The sequence below is a fragment of the Malaclemys terrapin genome, chromosome 7 (assembly GCF_027887155.1).
Source record: "Malaclemys terrapin pileata isolate rMalTer1 chromosome 7, rMalTer1.hap1, whole genome shotgun sequence".
Lineage (NCBI taxonomy): Eukaryota > Metazoa > Chordata > Testudines > Emydidae > Malaclemys > Malaclemys terrapin.
The window spans coordinates 48,422,190-48,446,229 of record NC_071511.1 but is presented as its reverse complement, the minus strand read 5'-3'; the positions used below and the strand labels follow the sequence as shown (position 1 = coordinate 48,446,229).

At 48.8% G+C, this 24,040-nt stretch overlaps 1 protein-coding gene across 4 annotated transcripts in view; it reads left to right on the top strand.

Moving 5' to 3' along the window:
- The first annotated feature begins 530 nt into the window (after nucleotides 1–530).
- Nucleotides 531–24,040, top strand: part of GLYCTK (glycerate kinase) — a 33,550-nt gene continuing 10,040 nt past the window's right edge. Inside the window, exons 1-5 of one of the 4 annotated variants that reach the window (XM_054035758.1) lie at nucleotides 531–645; nucleotides 9,839–10,253; nucleotides 10,696–10,847; nucleotides 13,980–14,155; nucleotides 17,238–23,362. In XM_054035758.1, coding sequence (XP_053891733.1) covers nucleotides 9,880–10,253; nucleotides 10,696–10,847; nucleotides 13,980–14,155; nucleotides 17,238–18,140 — 1,605 coding nt within the window. In that variant the 5' untranslated portion in view covers nucleotides 531–645; nucleotides 9,839–9,879 and the 3' untranslated portion in view covers nucleotides 18,141–23,362. Of the gene's footprint in view, nucleotides 646–6,696; nucleotides 6,779–9,838; nucleotides 10,254–10,695; nucleotides 10,848–13,979; nucleotides 14,156–15,406; nucleotides 15,552–17,237; nucleotides 23,363–24,040 lie in introns of those variants that run through there. The other 3 variants (XM_054035757.1, XM_054035760.1, XM_054035759.1) reach the window with 3 other exon arrangements.

Below are 24,040 nucleotides of genomic sequence, written 5' to 3'. Positions count from 1 at the left end.
CAGTCCTAGGGCTAGTGTTCTGGTTTTACTGGGAGCAGTATTAGGGTCTATACTGGTTCCAGTAGTGGGACAAGTACTGGGGGTCTTACTAGGACCAGTACTGAGACCAGTACTGGGGTGTATACTGGAACCAGTAGTGGGGACTTACTGGAACTAGGAGTGGGGACTCTACTGGGGCCAGTGCTGGAGTTTTCCTGGGACCACTACTGGAACCATTATTGGGGTTTGTACTTGGACCATTACTGGAGTGTAGTGGGACCAGTACTGGGTCTGTACTGCCACCAATGGTGGGATCTTACTGGGATCGGTCCTGGAACCGGCGACATAGGGGTGTGATGAACCAGAGCCGCTACCAGCCAGCACATGAGAGATTAAACATAGTCTCTGTCCTGGCCCAGATAGATCCGCCCCCTTTTGCCCGCAGCCAATGGCAAGCCTGGAGGGATGGGACAAGGGGGGAGCCTGACTCTCTTCTGCTGGCTGGGGACGGGGTGGAGCTTCCTGCTCGCTCCTGTTCCGGTGCGCGCGCGGCCGCTGCCAGTTTTCACCTCCCTGCGCGGGGGGTCCTGCTCTGCCCGGCCGCGGAGGCGCCTGATTGGCCAAGCCCGGGACGCTGTCGCCTAGCGGGGCTCCGCCCAGACGCTGGTAGGAAGTAGCCTGGGGCCCTGCAGTTGGACCCGGTGCCACGCGGGTCTCCCCCGCCCCGGCCTTACAGATGGTGGCCCTGCTGCAGCCGAGCAGGGTGTTGGGAGCCACAGGCTCAGGCTGCCTGGTCCTCCAGGCCGCCGTAACAAGGGACCAGTGCGGGGGACAGCGGTTCCAGTATAGACCCCAGTACTGGGCCCAGTAGTGCTGGTGTCTGTACTGGGACCAGTGTTGCAGGCTTACTGGGAAGTCACTTAGAACGAATCTTTATCACGCCTACACTACAAACTTCAGTTGACCTATATTAGTAATTATGTGATAGCTCATGTCTGCATTGCCCCTCCTGTCAGCACACCGCATCCTCGCCAGGAGTGCTTCCTCTGACTTCAGAGGGGCAGTGAGGGGGCTGAGACAGGGCCCTCCCTAGGCATACGCAGAATGTGCAGCTGGGTAGGGCATCGTGACATTTGGGGCACCAAATTGCCACAAATTTCATGGTGCCCTAGGCAGCTGCGTGCCACATACGCGGCAGCACCAGCTGTGGCGGCCACCCTGATCCTCCGGCTGGCCCCCCCGTGGGCTGCGCCCACTGCAAGGGGCAGGGCTGTTCCTTGGGGGGTGTGGGGCCTGGGACAACTCCCGTTGCCCTGCTTTAATCTTCCCCCTTGCTCTGCCCCTGGCCTGCCCCCATTCCACCTCCTCCCCCCCCCCCCAGCCTCTTGCCCCAGCGACCCCGCACTCACCGGCAGTGGTGGAAAGCGGAGCAATCCGGTCCCAGGGCACTCCACTCCGCTAGCCCCCAGCCGCGTTGTTCCGCTTCCCACTGCCGGTGAGTGCAGGGGGTGGTCTTTCCCCCTGCCGGTAGGTGGGGGGGGGGACCCCTTCCCACAAACCCCCTTCCCTGAGCAACATGTCTGGAGTGGGGGGAGTGGAGCAGGCTGGGTTGTTCTGCTTCCTGCTGCTGGCACCAGGCCCCCTGCTAATCCCCTGGGCCACCCTGGGCCTGTGGGGCCCCTCAAAGTGGCCCCCCACAGCTCCTGCCTCCCTGACCCTGCAGACTTTGAGCGCAGCCCAGACCTTCAGCGGAGGGGGGCAGGTGTTCGGGCTGCGTAGGGCACCATAATTGGTAGGGATGGTCCTGGGCTGAGAGCTTGGCCTCTCAGCTCCAGGTGCAGATTCCTAGCTGGCCCCATCCCAGCAAGAGTCCCCCCACCGCCCAGTGGTGACAGCCTGAGCTGTGGGGCTTTCTTGTCAATTTTTTGGCTCAAGCACCCAGCTGTGAAATTGAAAAGAATGACAGACAATGTAAGTAACCCGCAGTGTCTACACAGACACTGGGTCACCCTAACTATGCTGACATAAGCTCTATGTCTCTCATGGAGGTGAAGTATTATGTTAGTGTAGTAGGGCACTTACATTGGGGAGAGCAAGGCTGTAGTGCATGTGGTCAGATGTTGGTTGTGTGTGTGTGTTTATTTAGTGTGCTGTTTTAGCTCTGCAGAGATAGCAGACCTTAATTAAACTGCCCAATAAATTCATAGACTCAGTTTTCAATGAAGGTACCCAGCCAGGTTTATTGTCGACAAAGCATGGTAATAGCACCTGGCAGACTCGACAAGGATACTAAGATATGTATGCTCGTGAGAATGGACGCAGCTCAGTTAGTGGTGGGACTTTCCACTGCTCCCTAGGCTGGCTAAAGATACTCCTTTTGAGATACATTTTTATACTTCAGTACAACCAAGTTAGTACTGCTCCTTTGACATAGTTAGTTACTGCCCCCTGACGTTGCTAGGTATTGCCCATTATTTTGCACATGTTGGTTTGATCAAAACATTTTTATTACGTACAGGCAGTCCTCGACTTTACGACATTCGAGTTACGATGAATGCGCCACTTCTACTTTGACACCCTGATTCGACTTATGACTATAGGTTTTGAGTTTATGATGCTTGGTCCCACAATGGAGTAGATTGCGGTTCCGAGTTCCGACTTTATGACTTCTGACACAATTGTAAGGAACCAATTGTGTCGTAAGTCCGAGGACTGCCTGTACTGTTATTCTGACCTTATTTTTTAGAAGTGGTGAGTGTGTTCCTGTTATCCTTGGGAAATGTTTTTGTACCATCCTTGATATTTAGATGTTTTGGTACCACTTGACATCGGGATGTGTCTGCGTAAGCACTCTGTGACTAGCATTTCTTAGGGATGTGTATTTCTGCAATAGTAGCCCTGTTGTTGCCAAATTCTGTGAGCAGGTCCTGCCTTATACCAGGCCTCTACTACAAGGGCTTATATCTTCCTGGTTACATTGCATACACTGACATAATTAGGTCAACGTAAGCTGCCTTATGTCAGCCTAACTCTGTAGTGTAGACCACACTGAGACAGTTCCTTGTCCTATGGCAGAACACCCATGGTAGTGCTGGAAAAGGAGGAAATGTACCCTGATGATCCATGACTTCAGTGGGAGGAGGGTGTGTGATAGTGTATTTTATGCACCAAAGAAGAAAGGGGAGTAGCAAGAGTGTGTAGGAAGCTCTAAATTAAATTAGACTATCCTCTACTTTAATTTACGCATTCTTACACCTTTGTCCAGTCTCCTAGGATGTAAATTACACTAGTTCACACTCCCTTAGACTTAGATTACTGTCTGTCTACCTAGCTATCTAATACTTAGCCCTGGTCTACACTACCAAATTACTTTGGTATAACTTTGTCAGTCAGGGGTGTGGATTATTCACACCTCTGAGCAATGTAGTTATACTGATCTAAGCGCCAGTGTAGACAGCGCTATGTTGGCATGAGAGCTTCTCCTGCCAATGTAGATACTGCCTCTTGCGTAGGTGGATTAACTAAATTGATGGGCGTCTCTCTCTCTCTCTCTCTCTCTCTCATCAGCTTAGAGCACTGGCTCTCAACCTTTCCAGACTTCTGTACCCCTTTCAGGAGTCTTATTTGTTTTGTGTACCCCCAAGTTTTACCTCACTTAAAAACTACTTGCTTATGAAATCAGACATAAAAATACAAAAGTGTCACAGCATGCTGTTACTGAACAATTGCTGCCTTTTTACCATATAATCATAAAATAAATCAATTGGAATATAAATATTGCACTTACGATTCAGTGTATAGTATATAGAGCAGTATAAACAAGTCATTGTCTGTATGAAATTTTAGTTTGCACTGACTTCGCTAGTGCTTTTCATATAGCCTGTTTGTAAAACTAGGCAAATATCTAGATGAGTTGATGTACCCCTGGAAGACCTCTGCATACCCACAGAGGTATGTGTACCCTGTGTTGAGAGCCCCTGGCTTACAGCGTCTTCATTAAAATGCTACCGCAATGTGGCTGCATCATGCATTTTAAGTGTAGACCTGCCCTTAGATTACACTTCTTACCCTGATACCTGACTGCTGGACCCATCCACCTGAATCTGTCTCTTTGCTTGCAGAGTTTGGTTTGATTCCAATTCCTAGTTGTTATCTAAGTTAATGAGAAACAGTCTTTTGCCTGTAGCTTATCATCGCCAAGTCCCCTCCCTAGAAGATGGAAGTTGGGATCTGAGGTTTTTGGTGTCTTGTGTTGAGAAAGTTAATCATGGAACTTGAAGCTGGTGGGCAGCTGCAGATTGAGGAGCTTTATGAAGAGCGAGCGCTAGATCTTATAATGTTAACTTATGCAAATTAATATGCAGATTGGGGACATCATTCATTAATGGAAGCTCAGGAAGTTTTCATTTAAAGGGGATTAATCTAAACCCCTTGCAATCCTCCTTCAATCCTCACTCAGAACAGGCAGTTCTCAGGATTGTTTTCCTCCAAAGTTTAATGTAGACTCTTGGACAACTTTCTGAAAGGATGCACACCAAATCAAACATTCTGCTAGGCCAGGGGAGGGCAAACTATGGCCTGCGGGCTGGATCCGGCCCATCAGGGCTTTTAAGCTGGCCTGCGGGATTGCCAGCCCCATGGGGCTAAGGCAGGCTCCCTGTCTGCCCTGGCCCCACGCCACTCCCAGAAGCGGCCGGCACCACGTCCCTGCGGCCCCTGGGGTGGGGAGAGAGGGAAGGGGAAGAGGGCAGGGAGCTTGCCTTAGCCCTGCTGCATGCTCCTGCCACCCCAGAGCTGCTTGAGGTAAGTGGCGCCGGGTTGGAGCCCACACCCCGAACCCCTCCTGCACCCTGCACCCCAACCCCTTGCCCTGAGCCCCTTCCCGCATACCACAACCCCTCCCACACCACGCACTCCCTCCCGCACCCCAACCCCCTGCCCTGCATGCAATTTCCCCACCCAGATGTGGCCCTCGGGCCAAAAAGTTTGCCCACCCCCGTGCTAGGCAGTGGGGACTGAGGAAGTGTGCAAGGTCTGGGCCATGGCAGGGCCTCGAGAATGTGACTTGGTCATTTCCACTCAGGCTATCATGGCTCTAAGGCAGAATAAAAAAAACAAAAAGGGCACAAGAAAAATTAATATTGGAGCGTTCTTAAAATGGTGCAAGAATAACATCTTTAGTATAAATCACCATCTTCTCCAAGATCCTCTCCATCAGCCCAGATGAGTGGGTTTATTTCCCCAACCAGCAGGTGGAGAGAAGAAAAACCAGATGTGCGATGGCATAACTTCCCTTATGCTAGGCATTGGCTAGCTCAAGCAGCTAAGTCATTTCCAGACCCATAGTTCCCGATGGTGCCCTAAATGGCAGCATTTAAACTCCCTTTTTTTGCTGGGCTAACTCTGAAATAGACATACTGTTGAGTGGAGTTCTGCTGCCTTTGTTTCTAAAGCCCTGGTGAAATTAATAGGATTTCAAAGAATATCTGATGAATCTTGTTATTCTGACTTGTAACTGATGTCAATTGACATTTAATAGCTGGTGGCTGGTATCAATAAATAAAAAATAAGTGGATTAATCAGCTCATTAGTAGCAACCACTAACTTGGGCTGATAGGAAAGGGTGTTACGCAGCGAGACCCCAATGCTACTGTGCACGTGTTGAATTCTGCTCTTGGTTACGGTAGTGTAAATTTGGAGTAACTCTTAACATCAGTGGAGTTACCCTGGGTTTATACCAATGTAAAAGAGATCAGAATCTGGCCCATTATGGATTGTGCTTAAAAAAAACAAACCCTGTTGAAAGCACTGGAAAGACTCCCATTGACATGAATGGTCTCCTTGGGTCAGGTCCTTTCTTGCATAAACATAACCTGAGTTCAAAGTGCAGAAGACAGATTTACATCACTAGTATACCACAAATAGTATACCAAGCAATGTTAGCAATGTAATTACAGGTGCTCATAGGCAGATTGCTCTGCGTCTGCATTGTCTGTCATTGCGATCAGAGGTAGAAAACCTCAGTGCTGTTCAGAGGAAATACTTCTTTGGTCTCTGCTGCTGCCTGATTGCATACTTTCAGTTCCAAATGAGGTGTGTGGTTGACTGGTCAGTTCATAACTCTGAGGTTCTACTGTAGTTAATTATGGTCCTTCCTTTGAATCAACAGGATGCTAAATGTTCTGCTGTCATGACTCGGGTGTCCTGTGCTGGATCTTTTGCCTTCAAAAAAGCTTTTACTGCTCAAACAGCAGAAATCATCACAATGATACTGGGTTGATCAGAGATAGGAGTCTCACCAGTGCTAAGGCTGCTGTTTAACTGGTTATAGCATCTGAGAGATTAACAGGGTCGGAGGGAAGGAAAGGGGGAAGCAAGCTCCCATTGCATTCTCATCCTCCTGAGTGACCCACCAAGGGAGCTCCTTTAGGCCCTCTTCCCTCCACCCCTGTTATTTCACTTTGAAATGCTGTTGCCCTCAGCACTGAGCAAATCCTTGTTATTTCTCTCAAGCCCTTGTTCCACCATGGGGTTCGATCAGCACGCACAGGCTGCTTTGACTATCAAAGTCTGTGGGTTTGGAGGCTCTGAATGGGGGCTCTGGGTTTGAGCTCCTCAGTGCCGGAAAGAGGCGCTGCACTGATCTGAGCTCAGAGGTGCTTTAGGAGGGCCTCACTCTCTTAATTATTAAACCTTTGTTACCTTGTGGGAGTGTTTCGATAAAGAGACCTCTGGACTCTTGAGCTCTCCTGGAAGAGCATTCACTTGTGCATTCTCTGGAGGAAGACGCAACTGGAAGGTAATTCTAACCCCCATCCCCTGTGACAGGGTGTACAAGTCATTTAGTGCCTCCAGCAGGGTACCTCAGCCTTACCACCTCTCGTCCTAGTCATGGCCCAGCTCTGAATCAGACAGTGGTGTGGTTTTCCTGAGTGAATTCCCAGCAGGGAGAGGCTCCATGTGTCGAGGCAGCCAAGCGTCGCTAAGCCTGCCTGGGCTCAGATCCTCAAAAGGCTGAGCTACTCTCACGAGAGGCAGAGACAAGAGTTTTGCCAGCTGGAAGCCAGAACAGGGCCTGCTTGAGACAGAAGAGCTGCCATGCGTCCATTGTTTGGTGTTTACTGATTGCTAAACTGCATGAAGGGAATTTGGCCAGAGACGTGGCTGGGTTCTCTCGTTTTGTTTATCTGGGCCACCCGTGAATTCTCCCTCCAGCTGCTCACACCCCACTCTTTATTGTGTTGGGGGATAAAATGTCCTCTTTTTTTTTTTCCCCTAAATGGAGACCATCTCACAAAATAGGGTGGCCATTTCCTCTGTGGGATCTGCCCTCGAGTGTATTCAGGCTGATGCTGTCTTGAAGAACTCTGCCTGTTACGTTCCCTGTTTAGTGGATCATTGTTATTTCTGAGCGCTTGTTCACATACCACATTACTTCCATGGCAAGCGACGGTGTGACTCTACAGCGTGCCAGCGTGCTATGCAACAACTTGCCATGTGACCACTGCCACAGTGCAATGACGGTACCAGAGTGCTGCATTCTAGGACTTTCACTGCGCTGTAGGGATGTCCACATGGTGAGGTGGTGGAAGTGTGGTGCTGTGGTGCCGGACTCACACCCAGCAGAGCTGGGCTTATTTCTCAACTTTGCCACAGACTCCCCTTTTGACCCTGGGCAAGTCACTTAGTCACTCCATGCCTCGGTTTCCCATGTGTAAAATGGAGTTAATAGCACTTCCCTGCCTCACGGGGATATTATGAGGTTACATTAATTAATGACTGTGAGGTGCATAGCTCCTATGAAGATGGAGGGGGGCATATATATATCTAGATAGGTTATGCATGAAACAGGGTACTCTCTAACTTCCTCAGTGTAGTGACGTTACAGTGTCCCTCTGGTGTTTGTCAGAGACACATAGCTGCTCAGTGCTGTTCTTGGAGCTCTGATGTCAGCTATGCTAGCAGACAGTGCAGCATGTTCATTCAGCAGACCTTGATGTTTGCAAAGAAAGACCTTGGGCTCAGTTCGGTGGCGAAGGCACTCGCCCAGGTTTATTGTCAGCAAAGCACGGTACTTGTGCCCTGTCTACCGGGTCACAGGGACACTAATTCATGTATGCCTGTGACAAAGTAAAGGCTCAGTCAGGACACCAGGATTCTGTCCCCTTGGCCAACATAAAGCTGCCCCTCCTATAACTTCTCCTTTTATACCTCGATACAAACAAACATCACTCCAGATGATGTTAGTTACCACCCTTACACCTTGTACCTGCTAATTCGAGCAAAACATCCTCCTCTGTTATCTCGTCATCTCTCCTTATCTTACAGGGGTTTCGGTGTGTGCCTGCAAAATCTCTTAGGAATTTGTTTATGTAGGTACTTGAGAATTCTCGGTCTTTTTGTACCGTCCTCTCCGGTCAGGAATGTGCTTACTTGGTTAGCCGATACCTGGTGTGTTACTATTCTGCCAAGGCCAGGCCCGCTTTGTTTTACAGCCTTTGGTTCATACTGCTAGTTATGCCTCGGGCTCCAGTTAGGCCTACAAAAGCCAGTTTAAGTAGATCAGTCTGTTCAGTTTATCAGAGGTGTCGAAGTGCCTTCCCAGGGAGAAAATACCAGGTATTAAAAAGCTCTTTAATCTAGCGGAGAAAGGCACAAGAAGAACCCATGGTAGGAAGCAGAAGCCAGAAAAATTAATATTAAAAATCAGGCACACATTTGTAACAGTGAGTTAACAAGCTACCAAGGGAAGTGGTGGGATTCTCCATCTCCTGATGTCTTCAAATCAAGACTGGCTATCTGGAAGATCTGCTCTAGTCAAGCATACAAGTTACTGGGCTCAATACCCCTGTGCTGATGAGATGGAGTTTCCCTCCCAACTTGACTGTTATTGAATGTGACCCAAATGTTTATAGTAGGCTACTGTCTTTACACTGAACTGGCCAGGAGTTTTGCCTGGAGGAGGAGTGCAGGATTGGGCTCTGTAAGCATACAAGCCTGTCTGGTGTCTGAACATGATTTTAAAGAATGATGAGCCAGTAATAAAGCCAAGAAATTGGAGCATTTTTCTGTCTTCAGTTGATTTGCTTTTTATTGTGAAAACCCCCATGACTGGCATCTTCTGACATAACCATCATCAAGGAGTTCAACCAGCCACAAAGATGCTGAGCCTGTTATTTTACCATAGGCTCCATCAGACACTATAGGAAGGAAATGAGTAACTAACAGTGAATGATCTAAGATGAGCTTTGGGATACCACAGTGATGAGGGGCTTTGCCTTAGCCAAAAGGTGGGCTGGGGGCTATGGTCTATCTGAATCTTCCCCCGGAAGGGTAGAGAACAGCCTGCAAATGTTGGGATCTCATTAAGAAATGAGTGAGTGAAAGTAACGGGCAGTGTTTGAAATCTACAATGAACCTGAAGTTAGCCAGCAGACGTTCAGCCCTCGCAGGGGTTTGATGGGGTTGTAGGGAACATTAGGGGGATGAGGGGAGCTGAGAGCCATCAGGTTGTCTGACTGTTAACCCCCCAAATGGCAGAAGTCTGAAAATAAAGGAAATACAAATGCTATGGTGCTGTCTCAGACTGCTGGGGAAGGGTGTGCACTGCAGATGTGGGTAGCATAGTGGATTTACCTGTGCTGGGAAGCCAGATTTCCATACTGTGGGCCAAATCCAGAGTTTCTTAGTTAGCTCCTACTCCAGGCACACACTCATTGGCTTCCATGGGAGTTTTGCCTGAGTAAGGCTGAGTCCTGTATTGGGTTCACAGCTTGCTAGCTCACCACTTTCCAATTGAAAGCCCCACCTCTTGCTGGCTGAGTAGTTAACTCCTAACTATTCCTTCCCCTCATTACAGGACATGGCTGACTGACTGCTAAGAGACAGCGTGGGCCAGACATGACCTCCGCTCTCAAGGCCCTGCCCAACATCCACAGAGCCTGCATGATCCCAGCCTATCGGGGACAAGTATCTCACCCGCGCAGTATGTCTCTCTGGGAGCACGGGCTGCACCTCTTCCGCAGCGCCGTGGGTGTCGTCCTGCCGGCCCCCATGCTGAGAAGGGCCCTGGTGCTCAAAACAGATGGCTGCCCCAGGCTGGTCGTGAGGGACCGGGTTTTCCCTGTGAGGAGGAACCTGTATCTGGTGGGCTTCGGGAAGGCTGTGCTGGGAATGGCAGCCGAGGCAGAGGAGATCCTCGGGGACCACCTAATTCAGGGGGTTGTCAGCGTCCCCCATGGCATTCGGGCATGCCTGCAGCAGGCGGGAATGGAGTAAGACTGATAATGCCCGGATATTCTGGTGGGAGGGTGCAGAGAAGGGTGGGGGACAGGCAAATACGAAGACCCAGGCTCCTGCAGAAATGTCTGCCTGCCATATATTTTCCCCTTTGGGTCACTGCTGAATCCCTCTTGGATCCTCTCCACCTTTCCCAACTTTAACCCTTGACCATGGGTGCAAGACTCATGGCTCAGCTTGACTGGTCTCCATCCCTCTTTGTGGGCCATCAGATCTGTCCTTGGGGCTGTGTGTGCTGCCTCCATAGTGTACCCGACCCCGTGGGGAAGAGACCAGGATCAGCAAAGGAACCTGGATAAACCTCAGTCACAGGGCCCTCTCTTGTCCCCCAAATCCCTCTTGTGGGAGTGGGGCTGCCAAGCGGGCTCTGGATAGGTGTACGTTTCAGTGGCCTGATCATCTTTCTAACCCCTGCAGGGAGATGTTGCTGAAGCCTCACAGCAGGATCCAGGTCATAGAAGGAGCTAAGCACAACCTCCCTGACAGAGAGGCTCTGAGGGCAGCCAGCATGATTCGGGAGCTAGCTGAAGGCCTGACAGCTGACGACCTCCTCCTTGTGCTGATCTCAGGTAATGTCTGGAACCCCAGGAGCGGGGAGTGAGTTCTTGTGGGACCCTGTTGCTGCCATCAGTTGTTGCCCTCCCTTCTTCTGCCCCATCTTTCCTCCCTTTATCTCTTCCCTATCCTGGCTTCTTCCTTTCCTCGTGCATGCAGGAAACAGATCCAGAATCATGCCTGGCAAACTAGGTCAAGTTGCCTGTTACAAAAGAAGATGAGGAAAGGCGTAAAGTGGGTCAAAGCTGTTCCCAATGCGACTCCCACACCGGTGGCAGCTCACTGCATTCATTCACATTTCAGTACCTGGTCTTCTGGCAGCAGCCGTGAGTTGGCAGCAGCTTGGGCCCCGGGCAGACACACTTCTCTCGAATCACACCTCTCAGAGGAACTTGTCACAAGGATTTCACTATTGATTCCTTGGTCTAGAATCTCCCTCCTCCACCAGCTGTTGCTTTGTGCCCTCCCAGGCAAGAGGTGGCTGCATTCCAGCAGGGCTGTGTGTGAAGAGTCGAATGCGTTCTGGGATGGGAGATGCTATATTATTCATTAGAGTGTTGACACACCAAGTATTGGGGCCATCCAGTTGTGTTGCTGTTTCTCTCCCTCCGCCCACAGGCCTTGCCCTGTGGTTCGCTGCTGTCGTGCCTGCAATATCAATCCACAGTACATGCAGTTTGAAGCAGCAAGGCACCGTGTTGCCAGGTGGTGGTGCCAGGCAATCAGAAAGCACTGCTCTGCAAATATAAGCCCATCCCAAGGCAAAGCACTGAGGAGAGGCTGCCTGAGCTGTATGGAGGTCTGGATCCTGGGGCCCAAGTCTACTCTGAGTTACATCGGGTTGACACCATGAAGTCAGTGTAACCAGTGTCTTGTATTTCCATGTTTGTATTTGTAAAGACAGACTCTCCTGGGTCATCTGATCACACAGCCATGTAGATGCTTTCTTCCCTCAGAATGGGAGGTGCCCCGTGCTTAAATTTGGGCACGTAGGCTAGGGCAGTGGTTCTCAACCAGGGGTACACAGAGGTCTTCCAAGGGGTACATCAATTCATCTGGATATTTGCCTAGTTTTACAACAGGCTATGTTAAAAGCATTAGCAAAGTCAGTACAAACTAAAATTTCATGCAGACAATGACTTGTTTATACTGCTCTATATACTATACACTGAAATGTAAGTACAGTATTTATATTCCAATTGATTTATTTTATAGTTATACGGTAAAAATGAGAGTTGCAATTCTTCAGTACTAGTGTGCTGTGACACTTTTTTGTATTTTTATGTCTGATTTTATAAGCAAGCACCTTTTAAGTGAGGTAAAACTTTGGGGTACACAAGACAAATCAGACTCCTGAAAGGGGTACAGTAGTCTGGAAAGGTTGAGCCACTGGGCTAGGACAGCAGAGCTCAGAACTGCAGGTATAGGAAATGCAGGTGCTTGGGCATCAATGCACAGGTTGTAATGGAGGACTAACTTAGGTACCCAAGTTGGAAAAATGAGGCCCCATCTGAGACTCAGAGTCACTGAGGGACTGATCCTGCCAGGGGCCAAATAGCATGGCTGAGGTGCTCTGCATTCTCACCCAGCCACCCCTCTCCCGAAATCAAAAGGAGTCACTCAGTGCCAAGTAAGAGGTGCTCTGCACTTTGTAGGATCAGCCCCTAAGCACATGCATTTGAAACCCGCAGACTCCTCCAGGAGCAATTACCTGTTTTAGTGCCTTATTCCCCTATTCCCAGATGGGGGGCACACATTGAGGGGATGTGCTCTGCTTTGGGCGCATAAGCAATGCGGCAGTGCACTTGTGGCGTTTATTTGATTGGGTGGATATCCAACTATAGACATGCCCCTGTGAGTAGGTGTCTCCAGTTGTGCAGCTCAGTGTTAAAGAAACAAATGCACTTGGAGCTGCTCTTTAGGGATTTTGGGGGGTTCTTGATTGCGCTCCTCATCTGAGCGAGATCTAGCTCGAGATCTTCAGCTGCCTAGCTCAGCTCAGCTGGCTGCAGTCTATTCTGCCATGGTTCAGAGAGAATTTTGCAGGATTATCCAGACACGGATATAATTGGATTTGAATCGTGTCTGGTGGGGATTCCCTTGAGTTTCCTCTTGTCCTTTGGCTACTGATACCTTCAAGAGACTCCTAGGCCATCCCAGGATTTGCTGTCAGCAGCAGCTCCCAAAGCATGCACTGCATACCTCCACACAGCCCACTCTGGCTGCTCCTGCCTCGCAGCCAGATCCCTACTGAGTGACTGAAACTCAGGCACTTTCATTTGTTTTTCTTGTTCATCATATTTTATTGATGGTGCTTTTTCTCAAACCTCAGAGCAGGCTTTGCCCTTTTATGGTAGTTTTCTGATATACTTCTATACATGCTCACCCTCTATTTTATCCATCTATTTTCCCCCCTCCTTTTTCACTGCATTTCAAGGGCCCAATCATGCTGTCAGTTGTGCTCCGCCACTCCCATTGATCAGAACACTAATGCACCCATCACCATAGTATCCAGCCTCATTTTGTTTCCCCTCTCTCTCAATAAGCTTTTTGCTGTAGTGCTGTTCTGTATTTAGGTTTAGACATTGCTATATTTTTTTAAATGCCGCTCATTATGAATGAGGTCAATAAAATACTGAAGCCAGAAGTGTCTCTTTTGCCCTGCAGCTAAACACTGAGTGAGCCATGGAGTCTGCAGTCCCTCCTCTCTTAGACTAGCAGTCACTGAAGTCAGATTTGAGGCACATTCGCAGGGAAGTGTAGTGAGAACAATAGCACCTGGGCCTGTTTCTGCCCCACCTTGCACCCCGCATTCTCATTTATGCCAGGCAAAGTAGGTGTAAAATGCAGGCACTGTTGTGAGTGAGCTCACTGAGCACAAGTGTAACTGACTGCCATGGAGATCCAGTCCTGCTCTGTGGAGAAACAGAAGACATCAGTCTCCAGGGCTATTAGTCTGGCATCTTTCACCAGCACTAAATTCCCTTACAACAAAATGGTGAGGGAAGAGAAGAAGGAAAACTCCAGCTGTAGGATGCCCTTGCTTAGCCCCTTATGTGTGAGAGGCCAGCATTTCAGTGCTGGGGGGTTCCTCCCACCCTGCTACACACGTGCATTCACTCACTGCGGTTTCTCCTGCATTATAGGAGGCGGATCAGCCCTACTGCCTGCTCCTACTCCTCCGATCCTCTTGGAGGAGAAAGAGAAGGTCACCAAGCTTCTGGCTTCCAGAGGCGCTACCATACAGGAGCTCAACACCATCCGGAAGGCCCTTTCCTTGTTGAAAGGTGGAGGGTTGGCCCGGGCTGCATATCCTGCACAGGTGAGTGTGGAAGACTTCGTACTTGCCCATAGCTTCTGCTCTAAGGCAGTTTTAAAGAAACACATGAGATTAAAAGTCATGGTCAAAACAGACCTCAGTAGAAATGACCTGATGTTTAGATCAGTGGTTCTCAACCAGGGGTATGCAGAGGTCTTCCAAGGGGTACATCAACTCATCTAGATATTTGCCTAGTTGTACAACAGGCTACATTAAAAGCACTAGTGAAATCAGTACAAATAAAAATTTCATACAGACAATGACTTGTTTGTACTGCTCCATATTCTATACACTGAATCTAAGCACAATATTCATATTCCAATAATATGATTAAAAATGGGAGAGTCAGTAAGTTTTCAATAGTAGTGTGCTGTGACACTTATATTTTTATGTCTGATTGTGTAAGCAAGTAGCTTTTAAGTGAGGTGAAACTTGGGGGTACGCAACAAAAGTCAGACTCCTGAAAGGGGTACAGTAGTCTGGAAAGGTTGAGAACGACTGGTTCAGATGACTTCAGCTCCCAGTGAATTCAGTGGGAATCACCATCTGTGGTAATCACACTGCTTCTATTTAGCTGCCTGAATATGCAGTTAGGAATCAGCCATAGGATTCAAAGATTTGGTCCATATTTACAAAAACTAAAAAAAATCATTACTTACCTTTTTCAATAGCACGTGAGATTATTAACACAGTTGTGTTGTGTTTTGTGTTTTTCAATCTGGTCACTGCATTTCTTTTGGCTTAGGTAATGAAAATTGGCTGGTCAGTTTCCTTTTACATTCTAGTCAGTTTCACTTTCTGGCTCTCTGGCACAATGCTGCAATGATTATTTGGGTTGAAAGCAGTACAGGCCAGCTTTCTTCTTTTTAAGAAAAACAATAACATTGTCAGTTTGTAGCAGAACAATAGTGGAAATGTTTCTATTTAACTTAGGTTTCGTTCATCTTTTCAAAACCTACATTTGGGGCCAAATTTGTCCCCTTTAAACTGTCCAATGAATGTGTGCATAGATTGAAATGAGAGCACTAGCCATGCTAATGACTGTAGCCCCCAGTTAATGTGCACATGCAGAATGCTGACTCCCCACCACAATCTGGACAGATCAGCGTGTGGTCTGAAGGAAATTCAGACTCCTTATTTGTTCAACAGCAGCCTTTCCCTCACTACTCCACTACTATTATCTGATGGGGCCACTTTTTAAAAAAAATTTAAATTAAATTAATGGAGATATCCTATCCTATCCCTCCCTCTTAGCTGGAGTAAGTGGGCTGGAGCCTCCGCTGAAGTAAATCAGCAAATGCAGTCATCCACAGAGCTGTATGGATTTACGCTAGCAGAGGATCTGGCCTCGTATTTTACTTCTGGGCTTTCTAACTGTATTTATCAATGGAGCTCCAATTCAATCTATACCAGGTTAGGAGCCGGAGAAGAGTCACCTAAAAACATGCTACTCTTTCCTATATTATAGTCCAACATTAAATGTAATTTTGATTCCATGGGTTAGAGCCCTGAGAGCTCTTATTGTGGGGGAGGGATAGCTCAGTGGTTTGAGCATTGGCCTGCTAAACCCAGGGTTGTGAGTTCAATCCTTGAGGGGGCCACTTAGGGATCTGGGGCAAAATCAGTACTTGGTCCTTCTAGTGAAGGGAGGGGGCTGGACTTGATGACCTTTCAGGGTCCCTTCTAGTTCTATGAGATAGGTATATCTCCATCTGTTATACTATTATCTTAAAACAGAATGGGCCACATTTGCCATCATTTGCACCCATGCATCTCCATTGAGATCAGCTGGATTGCACAAGTGTAACTGAATACAGAACTTGGTCTGACCACTCTTGCATAGGGTGATCAGATCACCCAGGTCAAATATCAGGACGCGGGGGAGGGGAGGGCAGGGCATGGCACAGGGGGGGCAAAAAAAAAAAGTGTCAGAGCAAAATAAATAAATAAATAAATCAACACCTCCCCACACACACACAAGCGCTGGAGGGAGGCCCCAGAGATGCAGGGGGAGCGCAGGGCCGGGGTGAGTGAGAGTCCAGCCTGGCCCCGAGCACAGGCAGGACTCAGTCGGGCAGTACCTGGAGGGAGAGGAGGGGGCAGCCCGCAGGGCCAGGTGGCGGCTGTTCTCCCCACCTGGGCAGCGGGACTCGGGAGCAGCCACTGCTGCAGCTCCCACTGCTGCAGGGGGAGGAAGCAGCTGATGGCCAAGCTCGGCGGCTGCGGCTCTGGCGCCCGGGCCCAAACCCCCCGAGCCTGGGCCTGTTGCGGGGACCTAGCAGCTTGCACGCTGTGCCCAACCACTGGCCAGTCGCGTCTGGGCTGGATGCCGTGGGCAGCCCTGGGGCGGAAGCATCAGCAGCCCAGCCCCCTTCGTTCCCCTGTGGGGCCCGAGCGGGACGGGGGGGTTGGGGCCTGCTGCCCCCACTCCGGGGCCGCCCGCGGGATTGCACCAGCTGGGCAGCCAGCCCAGACGCGACTGGCCAGGGGCTGGGCACGCGCAGCGTGTGCGCTGCTGGGTCCCCGCAGCAGACCCGGGCGCCAGAGCCGCAGCCGCCGAGCGCCATGGCCGCTTCCTCTCCCAGCAGCAGTGGGAGCTGCAGCAGTGGCTGCTCCCGAGTTCCGCTGCCCAGGGGGAGAGAACAGCCGCCACCTGGCCCCGCAGGCTGCCCCCCTCCTCTCCCTCCAGTACCCCCTGACTGAGTCCTGCCTGCGCTCGAGGCCAGGCTGGACTCTCACTCACCCTGACCCTGCAATCCCCCTGCGTCTCCGGGGCCTCCCTCCAGCGCTTTGTGGAGGGAGGAGGAATGGTGAGCCTGGGGAAGAGGCGGGGATTTGGGGAGGGAGCCAATGGGGGAAGGAGGGGGCGGAGTCAGGGCGGGGGAGGGGGCACGAGCACTTCCGGGCTCCGGAGCATTTGCTTGTTTGTCCAATGTCCCGACCTAACATTGGTCGGGACGCGGGACAAACAAGCAAATATCGGGACAGTTCCGATAAAATCGAGGTGTCTGGTCACCCTACTCTTGCATGTCAGTGAGTCTCTGCAGCAGGCGCTGCATTTATCTGTCATCCTTTCTGCTTCTAGGTGCTAAGCCTCATCCTCTCTGATGTCATTGGCAACCCAGTGGACATTATTGCGAGTGGCCCCACTGTCTACAGTTCCCCCAGTGCTCAAGGCTGCCTTCAGATAATGACAAAATACAATCTGATGAGCACCTTGCCCAGATCTGTGAAAACAGTGCTGTCCAGCTCCGTCTCAGATCCCAGTGGTCCGAAAGACTATTCCCACGTCTACAATGTTGTCATTGGTTCAAACAGTTTAGCTTTAGAGGGGGCCAAACGCCAAGCAGAGGATTTGGGCTACTGGACCCTGATTTTGAGTGCAGGGGTGTGTGGGGAGGTCAGCAGAGTAGCCAAACTCTACAGCCAGCTGATTCAGTTTGTTTGCTTGAGCACAGCTGGACTTGGAGAAGGTCCTCTAAGAGACCAGGTGAGAGGACATCTTCTAAAGCTGGCAGCAGAGCTAGAGATCCCAGGTTTGAACCTTGTGGATTCTTTGAAGGCTTTGCAAGGATTGGAGTCTGAAAGATCAATTTGCCTGCTGGCTGGTGGAGAGACCACTGTCCAGCTTCAAGGAAATGGGAAGGGTGGGAGGAACCAGGAGTTGGCCTTACAGGTGGCATTGGAGTTACACCGAGCTAAGGCCACTGGGGCTGGCTACTTCCTTGGGAAATGTGAAGTCCTGTTCCTCAGTGGTGGGACTGATGGACAAGATGGGCCAACAGAGGCAGCTGGTGCCTTCTCTAGCCAGGAGCTGGTGGATAAGGCTGCTCAGGAAGGTCTTGATGTGGAGACGTTTCTGAGCAACAATGACTCCTACACATTCTTCAGTAAGTTCCAAAATGGACATCACCTTTTGCTGACTGGTTTAACAGGCACCAATGTCATGGACATCCAGGCTATTTTAATTAGGGCTAGAGACAGATAAGGAGAGCACCTCTGCAAACTCCTGTTTTTAATTAGAGGCATTGGTGAAAAATGAGGGTACCAATGTTCTGGAGAAATCCAGACTGCTTAAATTAGGGACAGCTGGCGAGGGCACTAATATTGTGGCTGTAAAAGCTACATTAGTAAGGCACATGGGTGGGTAACCATGACTATGTTCAATCTGTTAATTAGGATCAGAGTAAGGTAAGATAACACCAGCATTATGGGCATTGGGGCTGCATTAACACCTTCCTGCTGAAGAGCCAGTAACATACTGCATTTTGGTTGCAAGTGGGGTTGTTGGACATCTGACACCCAGCCTGAAGCTCTAGGATGCCGTTGTGACTCTCATTACATACAAAGCTAACAAGGTATATTAGACTAGTCCATAGGGCCCTAAATCCAGTGCACTGGAAGTTCAGCGGAGATTAGCACATGGCGTCAGTTTAACCTTTGGTCTTGGATACAGGGCGAAAACACCCCCAGCTGTGGCATTAACACCATGTTAGGTGAAGAACGGTGTGAACCATGATTCAGATACACTAGTGCAGAAACCATCTGAACGTGAGACCTTCTCCCCCACTATGTAACCTTCTCTGCCCTGGTGTGGTGACATTTCCACCTTGTGGTTGATATTTCGTGTGTGTGTGTTACATGCATTCAGAGTATTACCACCAAACCGGTCAGAAAGCAATACAGCCTCTAGCCTAAGTCATTGACCTTTTTACTGTATAAAGTCAGTAGTCGCTGTCGTTCTGATTAACTCCTCTAACGCCATAGAACATCTAAATTCAACTCTCCTGACCCCTATTGCTGCACTGATCAAAGGGCAAAGCAGCTGGGGCTGTTGCTCTGTCAAACAGCAGATCCCTCCAGCCTTTGGGACAATGCGGAACACCAGCTACTTCAGCTTTGTCATAAATTAAAATCAGATTCTGCCTTGCCATGCTCAGCTCAGTTCCCAACGTGACACCTGAGGCCAGGTTTTCTAAGGGGCACAGCAGTCAACATCTTCATCTCTTATGAAGATCTGGCCGCTTACTGCGGTGCCTAAATGGGAGCTGAGCTCACTTGAAATTCCAGCCCTGATTTAAAACATTTGATTCAAAGGGTTTGCAGATGGATGTAGCTGTGCCGTGTGGCTGATCTAACTTTGCAACATAAGTATACCATCCTATTAATGCCATAAACAGTGAAAGCATTGCACAGTCATGCTTAGCAAGATTCAAAGAGGGACTAGACATTTATAATAACAAGAATATCCAAGAATAGCTAATGCTAATAATATTTTTGGAGGGCATATAAAACTTCATGCTTTTTGGTTTTAAGTCAATCCCTATGCAATAGAGATTAGGATTGGATCTACATGTCTACTGAGGGATTTCTTGCGCCTTCCTCTGAGGCATCTGGGCACTGGTAACTATCGGAGACAAGATCCTGGACTATATGGATCTTGAGTCTGATTCAGTCTGGCAGATCTTATGTTCTGATGTGTGATCTTGTGATTCAGGCATAGATTTGGGAACCAGACAAGCTAGATCCTATCCCAGCTCTGCTAACACTCCCATATATAACCTTGGGCAAGTCACTAACATTCTGAGGCTCAATTTCTTCTATAACATGGGGGTGACCATCTTTACCTACATCCCAGGGGTTTTGTGAGGCTAAATTTGCTAGTGGTTGCAAAGTTCTTTGAAACCCACTGCTGGAAGGTGCTAGAGACCTATGACATATGATAAACTGGAGGTATGAATACAATGTCAGGGTGCAGACTGTGGAGGAAAGTTTGTTCTGGAGTGTGTGTGTTTGAAGGTTTCTCCGTGGAGTGGAGAATGCCATTTGAATTTCCCTGTGTGTGTGGCGCCTACCATAGTGGGACCCTCATCTGATTGGGTCCCTGTGCATGACTGCAGTGAAAATAGCATGAATAAATGCAAAGGGAAAATGAACGTGTTCAAAGAGCTTGTTTATGGGGTGAGGACAATTGGTTGGACAGCCATGTTAGTTACTTAGCACCTAATCCTGCTCTTTGTTAAACCAGTGTAAATCTGGAGTCACTCTGGAATCGTGTTGGGTTAACTACAATGAGTGCAAAATTTAGCCCTTAACCATTTTGTTGCTGGCACTCTACTGCACCTGCTCTGCTGTTCTTGTCCATTATCATTTAATAGACAGCAGTGGAAGTTAGGCTGTGCCTGGTAGGTCTAACATCCAGATGGAGCACACCTACTCTGCTGCATCTGAAATGTTCAGCACCGTAGCCAGTGTATATGAGTTACGGGCCCCATTTGGCAGCACAGCAGGTGCTTTCTGCCTGGAGGTACCTGGTACATTCTGCAGTTGACCAGGTGCCTTCTACCTGAAGGGCCTTGGAATGCTCAGCAGCCTACGTATGTTCTACGCGGATGTAGCTAGTACATTTAGCAGCATAACAGATGTATTATAGAGGAGATCTCTGAAACGTATGGCATCACGCGAGTGGTCAAAGGCACAGAAAAATGTTTGAGGATTTGTGCAAAATAAAAAGCGGGGAGGCAAACCTCAGAGCAGGAAGGAAAAACAGTCTAGGCCGGATCCTCATCTGGTGTAGATTGACACTGCTCCTCTGACATCAATGGAATGATTCTCATTTACACCAGCTGAGAATCTAACCCCGTATTCCCGCCCTTGCACTCAGAGCCCTGGAAAAGATGCCTTTTTTAACTGCCAAGCATTGCTTGAGCCCTTGCAGATGCTGATCTGAGATCATTCGCAGTCGAGTTCTGAAAACTTTGGCTGGCATTCACTCCTCAAGGGAACTCCCTGAGCTGCTGTTAACACACCATACCACTCACATCAGCCCTGCTTTTTTAAACAGGAGCGTTTCACTAATGATTAAAATGAGCTCATCTTGTGGAGGGGGAAGGCTGATAAAAGGTCTGATGAAAGCATGCAGCTGTTTGAAGTACATTTCACATCTTCATTCACTTGGCTTCCTTTCCCTTACACGTTGTTCAACTCATCCCTTCTGTTTTAATGAGGAAAAAGCAGGACGGGGGGCATTGGTCAAGGACGGTGAGGTTATATTAGCATTTTTACTCTTCAAGCTGTGTAGTCTAAGCTTCATCTCTGAGCTAACCACAGTGAGTGGCTTGCACGTCTTCACCATGCTGCCCTGTAATGCATACACCTGGGTTCCAAACCTGGCTGCGATAGAACTGGAAAGAGATGTGATTTCTTCCTCCTAACTGTGTTTAGCATAGAACTGCAGCTATCTGTGTTATAACTCAGATTATAAAAGCTAGGAGCAGAAGATGGAAAAATCTCCCTCTGGCTCTAAAGGCATTCACCAGCAGCAGAAGACTCCAGCGGTAGCTTGCTCTCCAGGCCAGATCCTGCTCTTACTCACATCAACATGAATGTGGAGTCATTGGGCTAGATTCTCATCTTCATTAAGTCTGGGGCCACACCCACCTTAAGGCCAGAACAGTGTAAAGGGGTCTTAGTGGATATGATAATCTGGCTTGCTCTATTTAATTCAGTGGAGCTACTCTGCATTTACACAAGTGTGACTAAGAGCAGAATCTCTTTCTAACTGCAACTTGTGTAGCTATCGGGCCATCCCTGCAGTCCTGGGAGATAAATATTCCCTGTGCTGAAAAGCAGCATGGGAAAGGAGACTCAGGCTCCTGAGTTCTAATCCTGGCTCTACCAGTAACAAGATCAGAGGTAAGTTATTTAACCTCTTGCTGCCTCAGCTTCTGATTTGTAACAGGGGAATAGTACTGACCTACCTCACAGGTTTGTTTCTGAAGATTGATTAGTTAATGTTTTCATCATGCCTTGAGCCACAAAGTGGGATGTAACTGCTAAGTACTGTTATTACCTTCACCAAGTTCAAGAGAGGTTGGAGGTATCTCAGAGGTGTGATGGATTGACCTTCAGAGCCTTGAAGGCATCATTGCTGTCTTGGCAGTATAATGAATTTGTCTCCATGAACTCTGAGGGGAGGGTTTTTTATAGCTGGGTTTTGCCTACGTAATCCTGGAGTGATATTAGAGCTACTTCAATCTAGTCAGACAACTGCAAAGGCTGGAATCTGTGTTTATAATCATTTATGATGATTTTATTATTATAGTAACACCCAGGTTTCGATGATCTCCCCCCCCACACACACACACATAAAAAGACATGGTCCCTGCCCCAAGGAACTTACAGTGTAAGACAAGTGACAGAGAATGGGGGAGAAATTTACAATAAAATATATCTGTATCTATCGATATACACATACACACACATTATTATATATACATTCTATGCACAGAAAAGGTAACGGATACTAGCCATCTGCAATAGATCGAACTGCCCCTCACCCTGGGATCTGGAAGAAGTGGGTCTTGAGGGGAGAGATGCAGGTGGAGGCATGAGGCTAGTGCCTTTATGGAACTCCAGGGAAACGTGTATACAGCATATGTATGCAGAGCAGGCTCTATGCAGCCAGGAACACTCCTAACCATAAAGAAAGTCCAGAAGTGCAAGTGAGAAGGGAAACAAAGCAGGGGTAGGAATAGGTACAACTGCTGGGAAGATTTCAGTGGCTGTACAGTCCCCTCCTGCCTGTAAGGAGGCCAAGGGGGAGAGGATTGGCAGACACAGCAGCTGGCCACATGCTTTCTGAGGGCCCAGCTCACTTCTGTAAATGGAACACTTGTGGCCAAACAGTGATAATGTTCGGGATAAGTAACCACATTATTAACAGGGGAAGCTTTTGGCAGTAAATTAAAAATCTTGGCTCCTGGCCTTGGCATTGCTCATGCCTCTTAGGAGACATTAATATCCCAGCTCCCCAGCGTTCCCATTCTCACTTCATTAAGGAGCCGATAATGATACATGTTGATGGGTTTTATTCTGCGTGGAAGCTGATTAATGGCTAATATTTCACAAGGTGTTAATGGGGTCCTTCCTTTATGAAGTGAGCAAAAGGGGTCCGCCTTTAATCTCTTCCACAAGCTGTGTAATTTTACCCATTTTCACTACTGTGACAGATTTTACACAGACCTTTAAAGAGCCACGGAAGCCTTTTGAGAAACTTTGGAAAACAGTGTTTAGAGGTAATCCTGCACAGGCATCATAGTCTGGATCTCTTTCCCTTTGTTCTGGAGCCCTAGAAACATTTGATTAGCTGGAACTCTGTTTTTTAAAGCCCTGTCTACAATGCAGGTACAACTGTCTTTATGTAACAAGTAGAGTGTGTCTTCATTACTGAGTTAACCCAGGTGTTACCCATCACCCCGCTCTTCTGTCCACACATAAAACCCTCTCCCCTGGGGGTAGTGGTGCTTTCAACCCAGGCTAATTGGCCTGGCTGGGGATGTGTGTTAGAGCCCAGGTTCTGCTTTTACTCCAGCTGGCAATCTGCCTCTTTCCAGTGAGAGTGCAGGTTAGATCAGTCCTCCAGTGCCTTCCCACAATTCCCCCCCATATGCCCAGAAGGGCAGTGGAGTTCTCCCACCATTCACTGGGAAAGAATTCTACACTGACTTGGTTTATTGCAGCACAAAGGACCATGGGAGGTGCCCCCAGAAGACCTAGTGGTGCACATGGAGGAGCAGAGCCCCAGGGTTGGGGTAATGGGTAGGGCTTTGGAGTGTGGTTGCTTGCACTCAGGTGTCAATCATCCAAACTAGCGCCCCTTAACAGACCATCCCAGGCCCAGAGAGCTTCCAATTTAAATAGATGAGGTGGAAGGGAAAAAATGGCGTGCAGGGTGAAGTGACTTGCCCAAACTCACAGAGTAGGTCCATGGCAGAGCTGGGGGTGCCCAGTTCTGCTGGCCCATGCTAGGACTGTCTTGTCTGAGCTGGTCAGAGCCACTCCAGCTGTGTCCACACCGTGTTTCACAACCTTCCCACGTGTGCCGAC